This window comes from Macaca nemestrina, chromosome 7, assembly GCF_043159975.1.
Source record: "Macaca nemestrina isolate mMacNem1 chromosome 7, mMacNem.hap1, whole genome shotgun sequence".
NCBI classification, from domain to species: domain Eukaryota; kingdom Metazoa; phylum Chordata; class Mammalia; order Primates; family Cercopithecidae; genus Macaca; species Macaca nemestrina.
In genome coordinates, this window is record NC_092131.1 from 172,556,887 (window position 1) to 172,580,462 (window position 23,576).

At 45.3% G+C, this 23,576-nt stretch overlaps 1 protein-coding gene and 1 long non-coding RNA gene across 2 annotated transcripts in view; both read right to left on the reverse strand.

The window, feature by feature from the left end:
- Nucleotides 1-1,053: 1,053 nt before the first annotated feature.
- Nucleotides 1,054-13,409, reverse strand: LOC105497534 (putative golgin subfamily A member 8G). Its single transcript, XM_071067249.1, is given in 20 exon segments — nucleotides 1,054-3,116; nucleotides 3,201-3,234; nucleotides 3,236-3,348; nucleotides 3,438-3,538; nucleotides 3,621-3,721; nucleotides 4,294-4,385; nucleotides 4,814-4,889; nucleotides 6,227-6,295; nucleotides 6,701-6,819; nucleotides 7,217-7,304; nucleotides 7,499-7,606; nucleotides 7,714-7,800; nucleotides 8,842-8,951; nucleotides 9,045-9,129; nucleotides 9,218-9,265; nucleotides 9,530-9,568; nucleotides 10,548-10,628; nucleotides 10,812-10,871; nucleotides 11,456-11,575; nucleotides 13,267-13,409. Coding segments are annotated over 20 exon segments (1,800 nt in total). The 5' UTR covers nucleotides 13,351-13,409; the 3' UTR covers nucleotides 1,054-2,931.
- Nucleotides 13,410-15,840: 2,431 nt separating this feature from the next.
- LOC139355497 (uncharacterized) overlaps nucleotides 15,841-23,576 on the reverse strand; it is a 35,416-nt gene continuing 27,680 nt past the window's right edge. Inside the window, exons 3-4 of the long non-coding RNA XR_011606237.1 lie at nucleotides 19,717-19,835; nucleotides 15,841-16,272 (exon numbers count right to left, since the gene is read on the reverse strand). This is a non-coding gene — a long non-coding RNA (uncharacterized lncRNA). The remainder of the gene's footprint in view (nucleotides 16,273-19,716; nucleotides 19,836-23,576) is intronic.

Consider the following 23,576-nt stretch of genomic DNA (forward strand, 5'->3'; position numbering starts at 1 on the left):
ACAGTGTTCATATTTTAAAATGTTTTAACTTATTTCAGAACATTAAGACAGCAGTTACATTTTTTAAGTTATATTGTTTTAAAAATGACTCTTTAAGATAAGATTTTAGACTAACTATATTATGGATAGGGCTGATTCACATTTTCAAATTCCTAAAAGTCAGCTTTGGTTTTAGAGCTCATTTTTTTTTTTTCATTTCTGGAAAACCTATCAGGTTTAATCAAATACTTTTAAAATGATTATTATATATTGCAATCTTTAAATAGGTGTTTTGATTCTTCCTACAGAAATTCAAATTTATTCAGTTGAACTCACATTTTAAAATTCTATGTTTCTGATGAACTCTAACCTTCCAATGTTGCCCTCTAAGCAAATCGAAAGCTGCCTTACACTGAATGAGGAAGAGCACAAATACTTGGCTGAATGAGGTATCGCAAAAGACTGCGTGCACTTTGAAGAAAGACTTAAGTTATTGTCCTACGATTTCCATTCTTTTTAGCTGTTTCTTAAATATATGACAAATACCTACACAAAGAGTGGAATTTCAGTTAACACAGTAAATTTATTTTCCAGATGGACATTCAGCTGAAATATGCCAGCGTGTGATTTAACCCATCGGCACCTGATGAACACAGTATGGTCAGATTGGTCACAGATGCTAAACACTATCTGAAGGTCATGCCCAGTCACTGATGTTTATCAGGGTAAAAGTGAAGTTATTTCAACGATAAAAGTACCTTTGAAATAATTTATCCATGTATTAGATAAACCCAGTTTCAGAATGATAAAGAAAAAACATTAGACCAAATAATATGGCTAATTAACAGTGGTCCGATTTCTAGCCCGAGGTTTTACAATGGACTTAAAGTAACTGTCTTTAAACTGAACTCAAAGAATGCAAAAGTGGCAAGTTCAGAAAATAAAAGGCAAGAACAGGACTTACCCACGGGCTAGAAATCGGACCACTGCTAATTAGCCACATTATTTGGTCTAACATTTTTTACTTTATCATTCTGAAACTGGGCTTATCTAATACATTGATACATTAGACTCCATTGAAGTCACAACGACCCAATATTTGCGCTCTTTCAGTGAATGCAGGCAAATCTGTTATTCCATCGGTAAAATCGTATTTTGCTCTCCTGTTAGAATATCATATTTATAAAAGTGTCATAAGGATGCCAGATGCTAAAAATGGAGATGGTCTGGTAACTAGAAATCCCCACCCCAGGGAGCACACGTACATATCTCCCCACATCCTAATACTGTGATGTGTTTTGGACACAGACATTAGAACCTCATGAAGTTTTAACTGTTGAGTCTTTCCCAAGCATCATCAAGTTATGATTTAGGGAATGTGTGACTGAAATTCATTCATTCCTCATGCATAGGCACAATCACATAAATACTGCACAAAATATGTCCCTAACTGAAACTGAGAGGTACAAAAACATATTTCACTCTTCGTAAAGAAATTTGCGAAGAAATATACCTGTGATTGTATAGACACGTTACCTCGTAATACACTGACATTCACAAACAGTAGATTGCACTGAAGTTTGTAAAGTTGCATAAAGTTCTCCTTGATTTTCAAAGACAGTATAATACTGTCTACTAAAACTCCTTGTTTCAACTAAGTACTCTCACATATATTAATTTATAATAATGTTTGTTATTATTTTTTAAAGTGTTTTCCATTCAAGGAAAACAAGTAAATTCCTATGTCAGAGTAACTAAGGTGGTTGAAGAATAGGTATTAGCCAGAGAGGTCTAGATGGTAAAATCAGTCTTCAAGCCTCAAAGAAGCTCTGTGAACAGAGGAATGCCAGGTGTCACACAGCTTTCCTTCACTCTAATTCATTCTTGACTAGAGCCTGTATGCCTGTTCCAGGGACATTTAAACTCTTAAAGGATTTCTTATGATCTTTACTAAATACATTAAGAAGAATGCCAGCCAGCGCCCTTTTGTGTACTGGGACATGTAGTCATGTGATTAAAACAGGTAACATGAACTCTGATTTTCAAATGTATTACAGATACAAATGCTCTAAGCTAGGAAAGGTTTTCCACATCCACAGTCAACGATGGGAGCCTTTCATTCCTCAGAAATAATCCCTTTTTAGGTGACGGATAAAGAGTACAACTGCTGCAGCTCGTGATGCAATATCTTCATGAGCCCAGAGCACACACGAATCCTAAGGGAACTGCCATAGTACAGCGCTCGTTCTTGGCACCGGAACAAATGAAACACATTGTATCCCGCACATTCCTGCCGGATCAGGCCACTGTCCTCTTCTGTGAGATTTAAAAAGCTTCCCCAAAACGTTATTACTCCCATCACCAGTACACAGAAAATGGGGGAAAGGCTGTTTCCAGTTCTCAGACTTTAAACAACTCTAATGTCAGTACTCACGGTGGCATATTACAAAGTAATCAACAGTGCACACTTGAGGGCAAACCGCATATTGAGCTAATGAAGGGCTCACTGTGATTAAGATTAAATCAAACATAATAGCAGAACATAAGCAAATTTTATCTGAATTCTGTAATGAACATACATGCTGCAATAACATTAAAAAAGCATGGCAGCCTATTCCAAACAGTAAGAATAGTTTTGTGCAAATAGTGGGTCTTTGGGTGTTTGAACTCCCACCATGTAAGGGCAAACTCGATATGCATGCTAATGACCTATAATTATGAAATTAAAAAAGAAAAATGCTAAAGGATGCCAGAGTGAACCTCAGAGAAGGCCACAGGGACCCAATCTCTTTTAACTTTTTACAAATAAACTTAAACTATAAATTAGAAACACAAATAATCAAGAGTGGCTCTAACATTCAAATGAAGTAAATGGATTGTGTAGGAGATTCACCCCATAACTTTGTTTCTTTTTAAAAAATGTCTTGACCAGCTCTTTGATGATGGTGATGTTTATCTCCTTCTTCTTGGCAGCCAAGCCCAGCAAAAGAACGGCACACAGCGGTTGCTGCCCAAGCCTGGGTGCTCCTGGTGCTCCTGCGTGATGGGCTGAGCAGTGGGGTTGTTGTGGGGAGACCCCTCCCTGGCTTCTCCTTGCCCAGTCTCGGCGCTGTCGCTGAGGCTCAGCTCACAAAGATCTTTGGAGAGAGGGAGGCGGGGATCTGAGCACAGTGCAAACCCCCTGCTCCTGCCTGCCCGCCCCGCCTGAGGGCTCTACTCACCACCATGCTGGTTGGCAGCCCTAAGCTCCTGGGGGGGCTGGGGCTCCTGGACGGGGCTCATGAGCAGGGTTCTGGGAAGAGGTCAGGAGTTTGCTGTGCTCGTTGTTGTGGTCCGCACAAGCCATAATAGCATCTCCTGCAGCTCCACCTGGAGGGAGGGGTGCTCAGCTGTCACGCTGCTGCCGGCGCCCACCCTCACGCCCACCCCCACCCCTGCAGAGATGTTGCACACCCTACCTTCATCTCCTCCCTGTGCTGGACCAGCCTGATGATGTCCTCCTCCCATTGCTGCATCCTCGGCACTGCCCCCTGCCTCTGTTAGAAGCTGATGAACATTCCTGCGGGAGGACAGGGCTCAGACGCTGGGGCCCCTCCGAAGGCCCTGCAGCTCCCCCTGCCCTGCCCTGGCCTCCCACTCACTGATGGCATCTCTCTCCCCAGTATTCGATGAAGGGAAGTTCGGGTTTCTCCACCAGCTCACTCAGGTCCGCCATCTCCTCCCGGTGGTCCATAAAGCCGCTCTGGAGCCAAAATAATGGGGTCACATCTCGGCAGCGACCTGCTCTCAGGTGGCATTTTCAAATAAGTCATGGAGAAGCTGGAGGTGAGTCCTGGCATGGGCCAGCTTCTCCACGACTTCCTGCAGGGCCCGGTGGGTCTCCCCACTCACAGACTCGCCCCCAGTCCCTGGGGCTGGGACCGCTGCCTCTGGCTCCTTCTGGGCCGAGGCCACCAGGTAAGCCAGGTGCTGGCAGCACACCCTCTGCTCTGTCACCCGCTCTCGTAACCCTGCCTGCTCCTCCTTGGCACTGGCTCCAGCGGATTTGAAACATGCCACCTGAGGGCAAGACGTGAGCATTCTTGTAGGGGCATACACAGAAGAAACAGGGCAGAGGGGTGGAGCGCAGCCCCTTCCCTTGGGGCCCCAGAGTGTGCACCTTTTGGTCACAGGGGAAATGGGGTCTGACCACTGGCTCCCGGAAGGGATGAGGGCGCAGAGAAATCAGAAGGCAGGGAAAGTAAGAGCATAAAGGGGTCTTGCAGGGACCACAGAGGAAGGTGGCAAAATGGGTGCAGGGGGAGTCAGGCTCACCATGGCCTCCCAGCTCTCCTGGTCCTCTGGGACGCTCGGCATGGGCCGAGGTCCCTCCTCCTCCTCACTGTCCAGATGTTGTCCTCCATCTCCTGTGGGGAGTGGCCAGAGGGCTCCTCAGACAACCCAACAAGGCAGGTACTGTGGGCCCACCTCTGCCTCCACCCTCACTGTGTAACCCTGAGCCAGCCCCTCCCCAGAGAAGAATGAGCTGCTGTTCTTTATTTTTACTTTTAAGAACCAAGATCTTGCTATACCGCCCAGGCACAGTCCCACTACTGGTCGGTTTGGGAGTTCTGACCTGCTCCGTTTCTGACCTGGGCCAGTTCAGCCTTAGGCAACTTGGTGGCCCCCCCACTCCCAGGAGGTCACCATATTGGTGCCGAACTTAGTGCAGGCACCCGGTCAGCATAATGACCAGCTGTTCTAAAGGTCTCTTCCAACTCCTCAATCCTATGCTGCTAACAGTCCCCCCTTCCTCCTGGGGCTCTCTCCTCTTCCTCTGAGTGGTCTCCGGTACCTGCCCCAGGGAGAGCCGTGAGGTTCAACGGGGCATTCAGCTGCTGGCTCTGCTGGCTGGAAGCTTCCAGGCGCTCCTAAGGGGCCAGGAAAGAGTGAGAAGGCATGGAGTTTGCCAGGTCGTCCCCCTCATAGCCCCATCCTCAGCAGCTCCCTCCCCTGGGTCTCCTGCAACTTTTGGCGGGCCATCTCGGCCACCGCTTTGCCCCAAGCTTTCTGCTGCTGCAGCTGGTTCATTAGCTGGGTCTGCTGCAGTAACTGCCTGTGCAGCGCCTCCTTCTCAGAGGTCAGCTGCTGATAGGCGGCCACCTGTTGCTGATAGGTGGCCACGGACTGCTGCAGGTGACCAGGTAATGGTCTGGCTGCTGCTGCAGACTCTGAGCCTCTTGGCTCTTCAGCTCTACCTGCAAGAAGACCGTGGGTGTGACGGCACGTGGCGGCTGGCTTCCAGATTCTGGGCCCATTAATAGGGTCTCCAGGGCACTGTGGGGCTCTGTCACCTGCCCAGGACCCTCGCCCCTTACTCCAGGCCTAAGTGACTGCCTCCCTTTCCTAGAACCCCATGCCTCCTTTCCCAGGCTCAAATCTCATACCCTCTTCTCACCATTTAAACTGTAGGCCATAGACTGGTGGAAAAGCAGTGAGAGCCAGCCACCATCTGCTAAGTGTGCTACAGGCCTAGTGCTTTCCGTGTATTATCTCATTTAATCATCAGCACCTCTGTAAGGAAAATGCTAACTTTCTTTTAAAGTTAAAGAAACAGAAACTTAGAGATGCAAAGTACTTGAATGGTGACCAGTGGAATCAAGGCTGGAATCCAGTTGTAACATAAGGAGCCTTTTTGTTTTGTTTTGAGACAGAGTGTCACTCTGTGGCCTAGGCTAGAGTGCAGTGGTGCAATCTCAGCTCACTGCAACCTCCACCACCTGGGCTCAAGAGATTCTCATGCCTCAGCCTCCTGAGTAGGTGGGATTACAGGCATGCACCACCATGCCCGTTTTGTTTGTTTGTTTTTGTAATTTTAGTAGAGATGTTACCATGTTGGCCAGGCTGATCTCAAACTCCCGACCTCAAGTGATTCTCCTGCCTCAGCCTCCCAAAGTGCTGAGATTATAGGCGTGAGCCACCGTGCCTGGCATAAGGAGCCTCTTATACCACGGTCTCTTCACCTATGACTGGGGGCTCCATGCCTCTAGCTGGGATGACGATTTCCAGACCTGGGAGGAGCCCAGGGCTACCCACCTCTAAAAGTCAGAAGGCAGGAAGGAAGAAATAGTCACAAGACTGCCCTGGAGGGTGCTGGGGTAACCTGCCCCCAGGCTGCAGCTGCCTCGGCCTGGCACACCCCTTCCCAGAGGCTGGTGCCCGCCTCCCAGCCCTTCTTGGATGGGGTGGAGGTTACCGTCTCCTTCACCTCGCCCAGCGTCTCCTGTAGCTCCTCCACTTGCTGCTCCAACTGCAGTGCACTCTTGTTCTCATTGTTCTGGACAGAGAGAAGGAATCAGCAGCCACCCACTGCAGCTGGAGACCCCAGAACTCGGTGTCTGCCTCCCATGGCACGGGGAAGGGTGGAGGCAGGTTAGAAAAATCATCCCCTCTGTCCCACAGCCACCAGAGAAGGGCTCTGGCTCACAGGTGCCTTTAGAAGTAACATTTCACTTGAGGGCTACACTGCCCCATTTTACAGGTGGGGAAACAAAGGCCTGGAGGGCTAGGGAGGAGGGCAGGCTCCCCAGTTGGGGCAACGCAGCAGCTCCTCGACGCCGCTCTGTGGCTCGGCCAGCTGCTGAAGCTTCTCATCCTGCTCTCGAAGCCTCTCCTCCTGCTTCCGAAGCTTCTCCTCCTGCTCCTGAAGCCTCTCCTTTAGTGCCTGGTTCAGGAGACTTACGTGTTGATGGTTTTCCACGTGGGCCTGGAGCTCTGCTGACACCCTCTCTAGTTCCTTCCTCAGGTGCTGCAGCTCCTCCTCAGCGGGCACTGCTGGGGGCTCCGGGGGCTGGGGTTTAGCTGAGAAAGGAAGCAGACAATAAGGGCCTCTGGATTCTCAAAAACAAAAACAAAAAAAAACAAACAACAACAACAAAAAAACCCTCCTCTTGGTGCACAGCTCCTCTCAGGCTCCCCAAACTTGGCCTCACTGCTAATGATTCCTCGCACCCGGATGGCAGCCAATCTTCCAAACCACTTTCAGATGGAGAGCACTGTGGGTGGCTGACAACGGGCCCTCTTTGCTGATGGGGACACTCAGGCTCATGGAGATAACAAGACTTGCTGTTTCTTGGCACAGACCTCTTTCCTTCTGCCTCAAAGCCCTTCCATCCACCCACCTCCCTGGAGCATTCTAAGCCCCTCCACAGCCCTCTGATGCCAGGCCTGCTCCCAGGTAACACCAGCCCCATCTTACCCATCTGGTTTTTGAGTTTGGACAAGCTCCTCTTCAGCTCCTCCACCCGACGTGTATCATCCTTCTTCTCTTTCTTCAAGGTGCAAACCTGCCCAAAGCACAGGGGAAAAGCGCCCTGGAGAGAGGGGCTGGTGGCTGGACAGGCTGCCATCTCCCTCTCTGCCCCCACCTCCACAAAGCCCAGACCCATGACCACATCTGGCTGTATATTCCCATGTTACAGATGCCCAGAAAGATCCAGTGACCTATCTAAGATGGGGGTGCTGAACGGTCAGACCTCACCTCCTGCCACATTTTTCTCATCCTCTGCTGCCACTGGGCCCTCTCTCCTTTTAGATGTTGAGCATATTCATCTCTCTCTAGATGGGCTTGTTTAAGTGAATCCTTCATCTGCAAGAATGGGCACAGAAGTTAGGAAGGGCTGTCACTGGTCCTCACCTGCTCCTGGCCACTTGGGATCATTTTCCTTTCACATCCCTCCCTCTGCAAAACCCCACCTGTGTCAGCTGTGCTTTCAGCCGTGCCTTCTCCTGTATGGACTGCTCTAACTGCCACTCAATAAGTGCTTGACTGCGGCTTGAGAACTGGATGGTGAACAGTGAGAAGTTTCCATCTGGGGAGCCCGGGCCATTCCACACAGTGCCCCTTAAAAGGGCTAGGGCTAGGCTCAATATACAACTCGGTCAGTAAAGATCAAGGCATTTCCAAGCCCATGGTCTGGTTTTCAAAAGAACTCAGTAAAGTTGGAAGGGAGAGGGAAAGAGATCGAATTTACAGCTGGCTAACAGAGGCCCAGAGAGAGCAGATAATATTGCTATTGTTATTACTGTTATTACTACCACTGTCTGAACCTTTATGGAGTGCTTCACCAGGCACCATGCTAGCAATCCCATTTAATCCTCACAACCACCACAGGAGACAGTTACTACAATTCCCTCTATTGTGTAGATGAAAAATCATGAAGTATTTGAGGTTAAGCGCTTGCCGAAGATCACTTAGGCAGAGCTGGGATTTGAACACCCAGGTCTATCCGATTCTCTAAGCCCATTTTTCTTGCTGGGGTTGGGGGCACAGATAGGAAGGGGACAATTAATCTTTTGTTTACTTTTTGAAAGGATGACACATTCGTATAGTCCAAAACTCAGAAGGTACAGAAGGGAAGTATCTCCCAGCCGCCCTGTGGCTCTCTCCTGAGTTTTTTTTATGAACCCTTGCAGACATGTTTTCTGTATATTATCATAATATGTACACACACACACATACACACACACACACGTTTCCTCTCTCTACAGAAATGGTATCATACTAAAGGTACTCTTCTGTACCTTCACAGTACAAGTACCCAATACCCCACCTAGGACTTGGCCAAGACCACAGCCAGGTAAGGGCAGGGCAGGCACTTGGCCTCCACGCTGTATGTCCAGTGCTCCCCGCCACACCCCCCAACTCACCCACAGCAGCTGACTCAGCCCCAGGCTGCCTCTAACAACCAGACACAAAAGCAGTGAGACATGGCCATGCCGCCTTCTGGGCAGGACACTCCATCCTGCAGAAGGGACTTTTAGGCTCACTCCTCCATCTGCAAAGCTGGGCTCCCAGGGGACAGGGCAGGTGGTTGAACTCACACTGATCTCCTTCTCCTCCTGTGTGGCGGGGACAGCAGACAGAGCCTGCTCTAACTCTTCTATACACTGCAGTGTTTGTTGCAGGCGGCCGGCCAGATCCTTGGACTCTTCTGTAATGAGAGTTGAGATGGGGCCCAAAGGACTCTCCCTAAAGACCTTTCAAAGTGCCAGGTTGAAGGGTGACAGGGCGCCCAGATTCCCACCTTCAAAGTATCTGAGAGAACGTTTCGTGTGATTCATGTCTGTATTTAGTTTCTTTATCTGTCTATTCAATCTCTGGATTTGAACCTTTGGGAGAAAAGCCAAGCAAGTGCTGGAAGAGAAGGAAAGAAACATTCCCCGGAGGACAGGAGAAAACTTCACACCCTCCACTCACCTGTAGCTCCCTTTCGGTTTTCTGTTTCTCATTGTTTGCCTTCTTTTCCTATAGGAAGAGGAAGACAGAGCTCTTACCAGGGGGAGGCAGAGATGGCACAGCAAGAGACATGCCCCCAGAAAGCCACCACTGCCCCAGGACAGGCCCACCCATGGGCCCGGTTATCAGGGACCCTGTGGGGATGGGGTGGAATCTGAGGGGTGAGCCTTCTTCCCCAGGCCGGGAGTGGGCGAGACGAGACTGGGGCCTCTATATCTGAGTGCCCCCCAAACCCAGCAGTCATGTCGTGAGGAAACAAAGAAATCACATTACTTCTTCCAGCTGATGTTCCACTTGTTTCTTCTGTTGTTCCTGTGGGGAGAGTCAAATTAAGGTGATGGAGGGTGGCCCCTCAACTCTATTCTCCAGACCAGGAAGTGGTAGGCAGGGGCCAGGAATGGATTTTAAAGGCAAAGTTCTCAGACCCAATGGGAACACGAACTGGTAAACCCTCCTCAAGCACCCAAGGACAGAGGATTTGGGTCTTTGTCGGCTTTCGCCCACAGCCACAGAACTCAAAGTCTGAATGTGGAATCTCTTGAGAGGACAGGAACACAATCCTCTAGAGATGGAGTTGGAGAAAGGCCCCCCTCCTGCCCGCTTGTGATTTAGAAAAGTGCGTTCATTCAATAAACATTTACTGCGCATGAATGGGCCAGGTACGGTTCTTCACAGCAGATATAGGCTAACGGAAAAGGACAGACAGCAGCCCTTGGCCCTGAGGTTTCCATTCTAGGCGGCCTTTAAATCTCGGACTCTCAGAGCTAACAGACACCTTTGATACTCACTACCTCCTCTGGAAACACAAACCCAAAAAGGAGAGGTGGCTTGTCCAGAATCAAAGAGCAAATTAGGGACTGAGTCACAGCAGAAATACGGGGCCCCTGACAACCAGTCAGGCTCGCACTTCCCCGAGAGGCAACAACCCCAGGGCGTGTGTAGCAAGGACTTGAGCAGGGGTGTGTGGAGAGGAGACAGTCGGCAAAGAGGGCAGCAAAAGAACAGCCATGGTGCGTGCTCTGGGGTCCCTCCAGGTGAGGTCTGGGAGCCCCAGCTCCCTATTTGCCCTTGGCACCAGGGACCCCCAGCCCCTTTCTTCAGGGCCCCAAGGGGAAAATGGAGCCCGGGATTGGCAGCTTTATTTGTCCTGTGGCACTCAAGGTACACCAGGTTGAGATAATATGAGGAAGATTCAAGCTATCAAGTTCAGTTTCCCAAGATCTATTCCACAGAAGATGAGCAAGATCTATTCCACAGAAGATGGAATCAGGGGACCCCACTGGACTCTTACCAGAGATTTGATGATGTTATTCAGTCGACTGATTTTGATGGACCTCGAGTCCAGGACAGCTGCTAGTTCTTGGGATGGGCTCTGAGGCGCATGTAGAGAAGACGAGGTGGAGGAGGAGTCGGGGGAGAGGTAGAGAGAACAATCATTAGGGCTGGGGTGTGTGTGGGCTGTCTCAGCTGGCAGAGGGGCACCCAGTCCCTGCTGTGGGAGGAGGTTGGAGGATTGGCCTGCAGGGTCACTGCCCCTCCACCCAGAGCCTCTTACCTCCAGATCCTTGAGGGGTGCAGATGACGTAGGGCCCTCTCCGTCGATACCTGTTGCTGACTACAAGAGGTGAGAGTGCACATGGAGATGTTCTGTCCCCCTCAGTGTCAGAGCCCTCTGACTTCCTTTCTTCCCCATCAATGGGCAACATTTTCTTTTCTGCCTATCTTGGACCCTTCGTCCCATAACTCCTTTGTGCCAACTTCTCTCATGGTTCTTATCTCCCCATCATCCCACCCTGGGGCCCTTTCTGTGACTCCTGATGGCAAATGGCTGTTCTCATTGTCCTGGCTTCCCCTTGAGACTGGGGATGAGGAAATTCAAAGAGCAATGACCATATCCTGGATGTCCTGGGTGTTTACAGCAGGCCAAGTACTAGGGATTAACATAAAACAGTAACAAATCTCATTTAAACCTCAAAAATGGAAGTCAAACAATAATACCACCTCTATTACACAGATGTGCAAAGAGAGGCCCAAAGAGCTCAAGCAACTCACCCTAAATCATATCCCTAGCAGATGGAGAGGCAGGATTCAAACCCAGAATTCTGAACCAGTACCCAACAGTCTATCCACAATCTTAACAATTACCCTCTACTGCCCCTTGTGCCCCCTGTCCCCAGGAGCCTGGCCACCAAGACTCACATCCCCAGGTGAGTGGGAACCACCAGAAGTGGCTGTCTCAGGGCTACTGCCATTTGTTTTCCTGTTCTTCTTCGCTCCTGCTGGACCACCAGGGCTGTTTCTCTGCCAGTATTCTTTTAACTGTAGGAAAGAAGATCAGTAATCCTCATGGAATCATCAGCCCCTACAGCCACATACTCCTTTACAGTTTTTACAAAATACTCTTATACACCTCTGATTTAATGACACCAACAACTGTACAAGGTGTTGTCACAATCATTTAGTGACTGAGAGGGATTGATATCTTGGCTAGAAAAAAAAAAGGAAAGAAAAAGGTGATACTGGAACTTTGAAACTCAGTCTTCTGACTCCAAGCTCTGGGGTTTTGAGAAGAATCAGCAGCTGCCTAGGACAAAAACCAGAGGCAGAGGTAGAAAAGTAAACATTAAGTACGCAGGAACCGTATGCCCTGTGGTTTAGAGTCATACATCCTCACAGGTCTGTTAGTGTCAAGAAGTGCACCAGTACCTCTCAAACTTTTATATCAATGTGTCCTCATGGCAGAAGACAGCCTTTCTGTTAAATCTGGGAATTCATCAGAAAGAGGACAACCCAAGCCTCATTTCAGAGAGAAGTCTGATATACTCTTGGAAATCTGTGACTGTCATCCTTAAGTACATTAATGTTTTTTTCTCCTGATCTCAAGAGAATCAAGGGAAACTGATGCTTCAGAAAGATGTCCCATATTTGTCCTGTGGCACTCAAGGTACACCAGGTTGAGATAATATGAGGAAGATTCAAGCTATCAAGTTCCGTTTCCCAAGATCTATTCCACAGAAGATGAGCAAATCTCACTTCAGAGACCACTGACTGAAGGGCAGTCTGGTCCCAGAACCATGGAGAATTAGAATATGAGGTGGAGAACACAGAAAAAAAGCTTAAAATCTCTCTCTGGAAAGTAGAAGCCTGGGAGAAAACCAAACCAAACCCATCCTCCCATTGCCACATGGAGGTATGGTCAACGTTTTGCGCTCACAGGGGAAGTGTAGGCTTTCCCCCCTGTCATTGTCGATGTTAAGGGAGTGAGACAGCCTGAAACCTCTTGCTCCTAGGTCCCACAGTCTCCATTCCCCTTCCAGCTGCAAATTTGTGCTGTGACCAGAGGAACCAGAAATGGGTGAGAATGCTTAGGGGACCGGGTCATAAGATCAAAGGCCAGTCTTCCAGTAATGACAGTTCCTAGACAGACTGTGACATCACTACATTCCACTCCTCCTGATGAGGGGGAGGGATCACATCAGCGCAATGTCCGAGTTACCACTCCATGATGGGGGAGGGAAACACAAGGTTGGGACCCAGGTCCTTGGAGATGCCAGTGTAAAGAGCCCAGGGAGGTTAACCTTGAGGCAGCAGGAGGGGAGGGCAGAGTCTGCAGCAGGGAGCCCCAGGAGTCACCAGCCCAAAGTCACCCAGGGATGACACACGAGGGCAGGGCCTGGGGCTGGGGACCAAGGTCCCTAGAGATGCAAGCCCAAAGAGCCCAGGGAGGTCAAGCTTGGGGCAGCAGGAGATGAGGGCCCAGTAATGCAGCAGGAAGCCCCAGGAGTCACCCACCCAAAGTCACCCTGGGGTGATTGGCAAGGGCAGGGACTGGGCTGCTTGCTGAAGGGGTGAGGCTGACTGACAAAACTTTGATGGGGGTAGCCCAGAGGCACTAGGGTTAGTGGGCCCAGTCCAGTGTGCCTCAGGAGTGGTATGGACTCTGGTAGTGGTCTTGTTGTCAGAGGGGATCTGTGGCTGGGTTGGGGGGCCATGACCTGGTACGTTTTTACCTTTTTCTTGGCCTCAGCCAATATGCTCTGTCGAGTTTCTTCTGCCATTGCAGAGTGGGGAGGGAGGCGGGGTTGGGGCCACATCAGCAAAATCCTAGCAAGCACTGATCAACACCTCCAGTCACCTACCAGGCAGCTGTGTGACTGAGCCAGAGGAGGCCTAACCAGGGCTGCAGTAGAATGCCAAATAGGGGCGTGGCCTTAATGCTCCAAGCCCATTGGTCAATTAGAAAGATGAAAGGGAATGGGGGCGTGGCTAGACAGCAGTTTGTCCAGAGGGACTCATGGCTCACAAGGAAAGCTGCCCATGCAACTGCTGTCCCCACCCACTCTAAGAGAGGGGAGAGGTTGTCCACTCTAGGAGAACGGAGGGGCTTTAAAAGCTTTAAAACTTTTAAAAATATATGTGTGTGTACTTTATATATATGTGTGTGTACTTTATATATATGTGTGTCCGTGTGTGTGTCTATGTTTACTTCCAGATCTGTCTTCATTACCCAGTTTCTATGCAAGATCTGTGATTTTGGCCTATATTTTTCATCTTCAAATACAGTACAAAAATCCCAGTATTACCTTAATTGAGATACAAAGCCTATAAAAATGGAAAATCCATAGCATGCTTGATGATTAATGAAGCAGACTATATTATCCAACATTCCAAAAAGATAAAATAATCACAATGATTTCTCTATTTTGGAAAAATGTTTCTCTTCTTCTATGTTATTCTTAAGATATTTTTTCTTAAACAAGAAACATGTCTAATATCTGTAAAAAGGCAAAGCTTTTGGGTCAGGCGCAGTGGCTCACACCTGTAATCCCAGCACTTTGGGAGGCCGAGGCAGGCGGATGATGGAGTCAGGAGATCGAGGCCATCCTGGCTAACACGGTGAATGAAACCCCATCTCTACTAAAAATACAAAAAATTAGCCAGGCGTGGTGGCAGACGCCTGTAGTCCCAGCTACTTGGGAGGCTGAGGCAGGAGAATGTCATGAAACCTGGAGGCAGAGCTGGCAGTGAGCCAAGATCATGCCACTGCACTCCAGCCTGGGCAACAGAGCAAGGCTCTGTCTCAAATAAATACAGAAATAATTGTTCACTATATCAGTTGTTCACAAAAAAGAACCAACATGTCCATTAACAGGGAACTATTTAAATTAATCAAGTTCATCTACATGATGTAATACCATACAACTATTTAAAAGCACCTAGTAAACCAATACACACTGAGATGGAATAATGCTATTAAAAACAGCAAGTAGTAGAACACTGTGTTGCCTATGACACCATTTTTATTCAACATTTAAACAAATTTATAACAGCAATTATATGAGCAGTGAGAATGGGGTTTATGAGACTTTTCATTTTTATGTGCTTCTATTTTTGTTATGCTTCTGTATATACATCCATTTATTATGGAGTATTATTTTTGAAAAAACAAATGGGCCAGTATTGTTTGGTGTTGCAAAGCGAGAGTATAGCTTCTGATATCAACTTTTGCATATTGCTTCTCATTTTAGGGAAATTACAAACCTCCCTTATTCTAACTAACTTAAACCCAGAATTTCAAACATACAGAATTGATGACAAAAAGAAAGAAAGAAAAGACAAGGAGCTTCAGATGACAGTGACTCATACTAAATTATTTATGCTGTAACGCTTGTTAAATAGTGCCATATTCTGGACATACTTGGTATTACAGTCCAACTCCAGTTGATCGCTTTTTACAGAGACGAGGAACAAAGGAAAAAACACTCAAGAAGTGAAAAGTATGGAGTCATGGAAAAATTGCTGTGATGCAAAGCCTATGGTCATAGGACATGAAACAAGAGAACTCCAAGCAGTAAGCCACTGCTGTTCTATTAGCATCCAAACCTCCGTACTCCTGTCTGCCCCAAGGCTTTTTTAAAAAATGGAGACAGGGTCTAACTATTTTGCCCAGGCTGGTCTTGAACTCCTGGACTAAAGCAATCCTCCTGCCTTGGCCTCCCAAAGTGCTGAGATTACAGGCTTGCATCACCATACCTGGCTATTGATATTTTCTTAACTCTCTTGCCTGGCCTATAGCCACCATGGAAGCTAAAAAAGAATATTAATTTAAGAGTAATGGTAGAGTTCACTACATTGAAATACACGTATAAGTGTCTAAATTGTATATGAAAGGCATCCATGGATCGATTACCCCCCCGGGTGGCCAAAGGAACTGCGCGAACCTCCCTCCTTGGCTGTCTGGATCAAGCTTCCCACTAGGTCCCTTTACTGAGTGCCTCCCTCATCTTTAATTATGGTGAAGTCTGGGATAACAGGACTGGCACAGGGGAGGGGAAAGCTTCCTCCAGAGTTGCGCTACCCTCTCCTCTACCATCCTATCTCCTCACTCCTGTCAGCCAGGGAGTCCAATCTGTCCTGAACTCAGAATGTCACCGTCAACTACATAAAATTGCCAGAGAAGCTCTTTGGGACTACAAACACATACCCTTAATGTCTTTATTTCTATTTTGTCTACCTCTTCAGTCTAGGTGAAAAAATAAGAAGGATAATAGGGAAGAACTTTGTTTATGCCACTTGTCCGCCCCTAAGAATTTTGAAAACCTCTAGGTAGCAATAAGAACTTCAGCATGGTATAAGAAAAGAGGAGGAAAAGCTGTACAGAACTGTATAATAAATGGGCTGGAAAAGAACTGCTGGGAACAAACAAGTAGGTTGAACTATATAGAGAGAAAGCAGAGAGGCTAATCAACAAGGCTGGGATCCCAAAGGGGCATGATGAGAATATTACCAAAGTAGGAAGTCCTGGCTCCATGTCCCCTTAGTGGCTTAGTACTATGCAGCTTGCTTTCTGCAGTGAACTTCAGACCTTCCTGCTAGGATCCTCGAATGGAATTTTCTTATTGGAAAACAGTCGTTCTCTCGACATTCAGGTAGGCCCAAGTCTGCCACACTCGATCACATTTTCTCTTCATATAATCTCTCAACCATCCTCTATCCTTTAACTGTTTTTCTATATCCTGATCAGATGCCAACAAAAGTGAGAATGTTAGAATCATATATTTTTAGAGGTAGACCATACCTCAGATTTAAAAAATGGCAGATACTCCATTTTCCAAAATGCATATGCAGAAAAAATAAGTCTAGAAGGATATATGCTTAGGTAATCAGTTAATTTATTTACTTGTATTTTATGAATTCTTTTAAATGAACACATTGCTTTTTTAAAAAACAAACTAAAGGTTTCTGTCAGTTAAAAAATGACACTGATGAAGCAGAGTCCTTACAGATCATCCAGTCCTACCCTGGCCCATACGGTAGCCACGTGTGGCGTATCAGTTCCTTAAAAATGCAGTTCCTGTGCTGCACAAGATGTGTCAAGTGCTCAAAAGCCACATGTCACTAGTGGCTCTGTGCCACACAGCAGGGACATAAAAGATTGCCATCCTCAAAGAAAGTTCTATTGAACAGCACTGCTCTAATTAAATATAAAATACCACTGAGCACAACATAGTAATAGAAAAGACTGAAGAGGTAGTGCTGATACTTAAAAACCTGGTATTTTCAGCCAGGCGTGGTGGCTCATGCCTGTAATCCTAGCACTTTGGGAGGCTGTGGTGGGAGGATCGCTTAAGCACAGGAATTCTAGACCAGCCTGGGCAACATGGTGAAACCGTGTCTCTACAAAAAATATAAAAAATTAACTTGGCATGGTGACATGAGCCTGTAGTCCCAGCTACTTGGGAGGCTGAGGTGGGAGATCACCTGAGCCCCGGAGGTGAAGTCTGCAATGAGGTGAGATTGCACCACCACACTCCAGCCTGGGTGACAGAGTGAGACCCTGTCTCAAAAAAACCAGGAAAACAAAAAAACAAAACAAAAACACCTGATATTTATTTTTAAGTCCTCTATTTTCAAACATTCAGAAGTTATTCCATCCTATCTTCATGGTTTCCATTCTATGCCTGGTTTAGGATTGGGATCTGATAAAATAAACATGTTCAACAGAACCAGTTCTCATGGCTGTATAACAGATGATCAATACATATTTGATGAGGAAATTATTCAATTTTCTTAATTTTTTTCACAAAATTTGTGGTTTCAAGGGACCAAACTTGAATACTACGCCTTCATGTTCTAAGAATCAGGGGACTTATATAAAACCTCTGTTGCCTGATAAGGGCTACATCGAAGTGAAAAGCCATGGGAAAAAACTAGAAAGTATACTTTTGACCCTAGTTCTGTAGTTTCCTTAATGCCACAGATAATACAAATCCCCATTCCTGCCAAATTCCTTCCCTCATCTCCATCTATTGTCTTGATTCCATAAATAGGAGAAGAGCATGAATTTGCTTTAGTTAGACAGATAGATGGATAGATGGAGAGAGAGAGAGAGAGAGAGAGAGAGAGAGAGAGAGAGAGAGAGAGAGAGAGACACAAAGATGGAGATAGAGATGGAGATAAAGACAGATTTGCAGAAGACAAGTTATAGGTAAACTAACGTCAACATCAAAGTGGTATACCTACATCTAACTATTCTGGAAAGAAAAGCATACCTCAAAGAAATTGACTTAAGTACATACAGAGAAAAAGTTTAAGCTGAAAGCTACTGTCCTCTTATATGAGACACTTAAGAAGTTGCGGGCGCGGTGGCTCAAGCCTGTAATCCCAGCACTTTGGGAGGCCGAGGTGGGTGGATCACGAGGTCAGGAGATCGAGACCATCCTGCCTAACACGGTGAAACCCCGTCTCTACTAAAAATACAAAAAATTAGCCGGGTGTGGTGTTGGGCGCCTGTAGTCCCAGCTACTCGGGAGGCTGAGGCAGGAGAATGGCGTGAACCCAGGAGGCGGAGCTTGCAGTGAGCCGAGATCAAGCCACTGCACTCCAGCCTGGGCGGACAGAGCGAGACTCTGCCTCAAAAAAAAAAAAAAAAAAAAAAAAAAGAAAGAAATTACTTGGGGGCAAGTGAGAAAATGGAGAGACACAGCTCAGAGGATACAAAGTAGCACATATGTAGGATGAACAAGTCTAGAAATATAATGTACAACATGAGAAATATAGGTAATAAAATTGCTGTATTTGGGATTCACGCTAAATGAGATTTTAAGCTCCTCTTGCCACCAAACAAAAAGAAAACGGGTAACTATGTGAGTTGAAGGATACGTTAATTTGCTTCACTGCAGTAATCTTTTAACCATCTATATGTATCCCATAACATCATGTTGTACATCATGTTGTATGCCTTAAATATACAGAGGACAATTTATTTAAAATGAAAAACTACTCCAATATTTTCTGCATTTTTAATATTCTCACTCAAAGAAAGTATTAATTTGCATATCTGATGTTAAACAGATAGCCTAATCAAGTCACTATCAAGATCAAGACTGAAAGTTATAGCTTTTCTCTTTTGATGCCTTCGAGATATATATGTACACATATATATACACATACACATATATATACACACACATATATTTTTTAAGTTTTAGTTTTGGCCAGTTGCAACGGCTGACACCTGTAATCTGAGCACTTTGGGAGGCTGAGGCAGAAAGGTTGCTTGAGGCCAGGAGTTTGACACCAGCCTGGGCAACACAGCAAGACCCTATCTTTACAAAGTTTTTTAAAAAAATTAGCCAGGGGTGATGGTATGCACTTGTAGTCCCAGATACTTTGGAGGCTGAGGCAGAGGATTCCTTGAGCCCACGAGCTCAAAGCTGCAATGAGCTATTACTGTGCCACTGCATTCCAGTCCAGGCAACAGAGCAAGACCTTGTCTCACAAAAAGTTCTAATGAAAGATAAAGAGTTATAATTTTACAAACCTTGACTGCAACTGAGGGAAAATCCCGTAATTGGCAAAATGAATTCTGCCTGCTTGCAAAACTTCTGACTAATAGAGAATAATAGGAAGCCCAAATTAGAGGATCCACATCAGTTAAAAAGTTTTTCCAAATAAGAGTGACTCTGAGTTCTGCAGAGTTGAAAGATTGGGTTCAAATCAAAGACTTGTGAGATCTTGAGGAAGTTACTTAATCCCTCTGTGACTCACTGTTCTGAAATGTAAATGAAGACAATTTGTAACCCAAAAACATAAAAATGAAAGAGTTTTCTCGAAGATTGCAAATCCTAAAGATAATTTCATTTTAATATCAGTCATTTAGTCTGGATACACCATAATGCAGACTAATTTTCCCTCTGTGTAAGGTCCACACAAAAACATTATCAATAAAATTTACTTGTGGATCAATTTTCCTCCTGAGGCTTCCTCATTTTCTTGGTTAAAAAAAAAAAAAAAAAAAAAAAAAAAAAAGCACTAGACGGTGCACAGTGGCCCATGCCTGTGATCTCACTTACAGAGGCCAAGGCAGATGGATGAGTTGGAGACCAACCTGGGCAACATGGCAAAAACCTGCCTCTACAAAAAAAATACAAAAATTAGTCAGGTGTGGTGACACATACCTGTGGTCCTGGCTACTCTGGTGAGTGAGGTAGGAGGATTATTTGAGCCCACACAGAGGTTGCAGTGAACCGAGATGGCACCACTGCACTCCAGCCTGGGTGACAGAGCAAGACCCTGTCTGGAAAAAAAAAAAAAATCACTATAAAATTGAAATAAAATCACAACAAAGGAAATACATTTGGATACCCAACCTTCTTTTAATTTATTTATTTACTTATTTGTAACATTTTGAGATGGCATCTTGCTATGTTGCCTAGACTGGTCTTCAACTCCTGGGTTCAAGGCATCCTCCTGTTTTGACTTCCCAAAGTACTGGGATTACAGGTGTGAGCCACCATGCCCAGCCCGTATTTAACTTTCACTTTCTGAATATCGCAGGTCTAAAAGGTCATCAAATATATAGTACTATATTTCATTGCTCTAAGATGCACATTCACATTTTATTAATAATAGCTCTAAAACTGATGTATTACAATTGATGGCAATTTAAATTTACAACTATAACTGGTAATGTTTTCCTTCCTGGCAGTATAAAAAATAGTGTTCAGTCTTTTTTTTTTTTTTTTTTTTTTTTGAGATGGAGTCTTGCTGTGTCACCCAGGCTGGAGTACAGTAAGGCGATCTTGGCTCACTGCAAGCTCCGCCTCCCAGGTTCACACCATTCTCCTGCCTCAGCCTCCGGAGTAGCTGGGACTTACAGGCACCTGCCACCACGCCTGGCTAATAAAATAGTGTTAAGTCTTAAAACCAGTGGCATCTTTAATTTAATGAAATAGGTATTTGGAATCTCCAAGCAATTTCTCATCTAGGCACTAGGCAAATAAAATCCTGCCTAGTTACTTGGATTAAGAGTATGCATATGTGTGTTTATATAGAGAGAAAATTCTTTAAAATATTCTACATAAAAAGTGACAGTGATATTTGGAATGACTTAAATCCTTTATAATTTTCTGCAGTTGCGTTTTCTTTCTTATGTTTTTTTAAAGACAGGGTCTCCCTCTGTCACTCAGGCTGGAATGCAGTGGAACTCCTGCAATCTCAAACTCCTGGGCTCAAGGGATGCTCCTGCCTCTGCCTCCCAAGTAACTGGGACTACAGGCGCATGCCACCATGCACAACTAATCTTCTCTCTTTGTATAGAGATGGGGTCTCATTATGTTGCCTAGGCTGGTCTCAAACTCCTGGCCTCAAGCGATTCTCTCACCTGCTCTCCCAAAGCACTGGAATTACACATGTGCCACTGCACCCAGCCGTATGTTTTCTAATACACATATTTTCTTTAGTAAGAAAAATGGGCCGGGTGCGGTGGTTCACGCCTGTAATCTCAGCACTTTGGGATACCGAGGCGGGTGGATCACGAGGTCAGGAGATCCAGATCATCCTGGCTAACACGGCGAAACCGCGTCTCTACTGAAAATACAAAAATTAGCTGGCATGATGGCGGACGCCTGTAGTCTCAGCTACTGGGGAGGCTGAGGCAGGAGAATGCCTGGGAGGCGGAGCTTGCAGTGAGCAAAGATCACTCCACTGCATTCCAGCCTGGGCGACAGTGCGAGACTCCCTCTCAAAAAAAAAGTTAAAAAATAAAAATAAACATTAAAAAATAAAATAAAATAAGAAAAAGAAAAATGGAGTTTTTATTTTAAAAAAATAGATGGGTGTGTTGACATCATAACATCAATGTTATTGATGCTGCAATTTAAAATTTCCATTTTACAGTTTTACCAAATTAAGCTGTCTAATGTTTTACATGCATATGTGAATATCTTGCATGACAAGCTGCTGAATTATTAAACAGGGTAGAAATATTACTTTAGGCTGGGCATGGTGACTCAAGCCTGTAATCCCAGCACTTCTAGAGGCTGAGCTGGGAAGCCTGCTTAAACCCAGGAGTTCAAGACCAGCCTAGGCAACATAGTAAGACCCCATCTCTACAAACATTAAAAAAAATTAGTCATCCATGGTGGTGCAGACCTATAGTCCCAGCTACTCGGGAGCCTGAAGTGGGAGAATCACTTGAGCCCAGAAGGTCAAGTCCACAGTGAGCTGTGATCATGCTACTGCATTCCAGCCTGGGTGACAGAATGAGACCCTGTCTTAAAAAAAAATGTTACTTCAAATCAACAGATATTTTTATTTTTATTATTTGTAGAGACGGGGTTTCACTGTGTTGCCCAGGCTGGTCTCAAAATCCTGGCCTCCAGTGATTCTCCTGTCTTGGCCTTCCAAAGCACTGAGATTACAGGTATGACCATCACCAAATCAAGAGATATTATCAGAAGAGCTTTCTCAACTTACACATTTAATAGTATATCTTGCCTGCATAGCTCTATAAATATACTACAAAGCTTGGAATTGTACAGTTAAAACATGTGACAAATATACTCCAGTAAAGCCTTTTTAAAAAAATAACATGTCGACCAGGCACGGTGGCTCACGCCTGTAATCCCAGCACTTTGGGAGGTTGAGGCTGCTGAATCACCTGAGATCAGGGGTTCGAGACTAGCCTGACCAACAAAGTGAAACCCCGTCTCTACTAGCTGGGTGTGGTGGTGGGCGGCTAAACTCTCAGCTACTCAGGAGGCTGAGACAGGAGAATCGCTTGAACCCGGGAGGCAGAGGTTGCAGTAAGCATGATCATGCCACTGCACTCCAGCCTGGGCAACTGAACGAGACTCCATCGCAAAAAATAAAATAAAATAAAATAAAATAAAATAAAATAAACATGTCAATAAATACTTAAAAAAGTATATCTACACAGAATTTCACAAAAATACATTGTTTTCTATGTGAAAATTAACCTAAAAATATGCTTTGCTTATGTTTAAGATGGCATGCTTTTTATCAGTTGAAGAGTTCAGCTTAATAATCCTCTAATATCTAAAACAAATAGGAAAAAAACTAAAAGTAGAAAATGGAAATAAAATGTCAAAGTGTTTCTACCACTCAAAATTGCTCTTATAACTACAAAATGCTTTTTAAAAGAAAATATTAAACTCCCCTAGTCTTTTGGCTCGTTTTTGCTTATCTAAAATAACATTCTGCACAAATCCTCAAAGATTAGTCATAATGTAAGAAGACTGGTTAAGACTGATGGGGATGGAGAAGGAGACTACAGAAGACCAAAAAGATAAATCATATCATGAACTCCAAGCATATGCTTTGACTCTAAGCAGCAATGTATTAAAGGCTGACCAGCTGTACTGCCAGCAGCTATACTGACTAGAATGAAGTCCTACTGTAAACCATCAATCAATCAATAACTTTTGTTGAGTAAAAGTCTAAATTTTGTGTTTAAACAAGTCTTTAATTCAAGCAAGACTTTCACAAGTTAAAAGGAGCTTATGAGTAGGAAGTAGTTATGCATGGGCATAAAGGGTTTTAATGGGATAGGGAAAATATCTCTGATAATACTTCAATGGCTGCCCAATCACCTATACGACTGATGTAAACATGGAAAAGGTCAAAAACCTGGGTCACTCAAATAGATGATTAATGGAGAGGATGAGGTTGAAAGTTAAATGTAGATGAGTGATATTATTCTCAATAAAAATGTGAAGATGAGGCAAGTTTCTACAAAGATGGACAAGACTCATTCATGAAACAGCAAAAACTGGACATTTGTTCTAATCTTTGAAGAGTAGGAAAAATTCCTATTTTAAAGAAAAATAGTAACTCACAGGATATACCAACCCAACATAAAATCAGAAACAAAACAATAGTCTGAAGAAATAAAAATCAAACGTTTGCACAATCAAATCATGGATGAAATTCACTTGTAAAGATCACACTGATTTTGTTTTATTCACAGTGTCAGCCTGAGCAACATGGCAAGACCCTGTCTCTATTAAAAAGAATA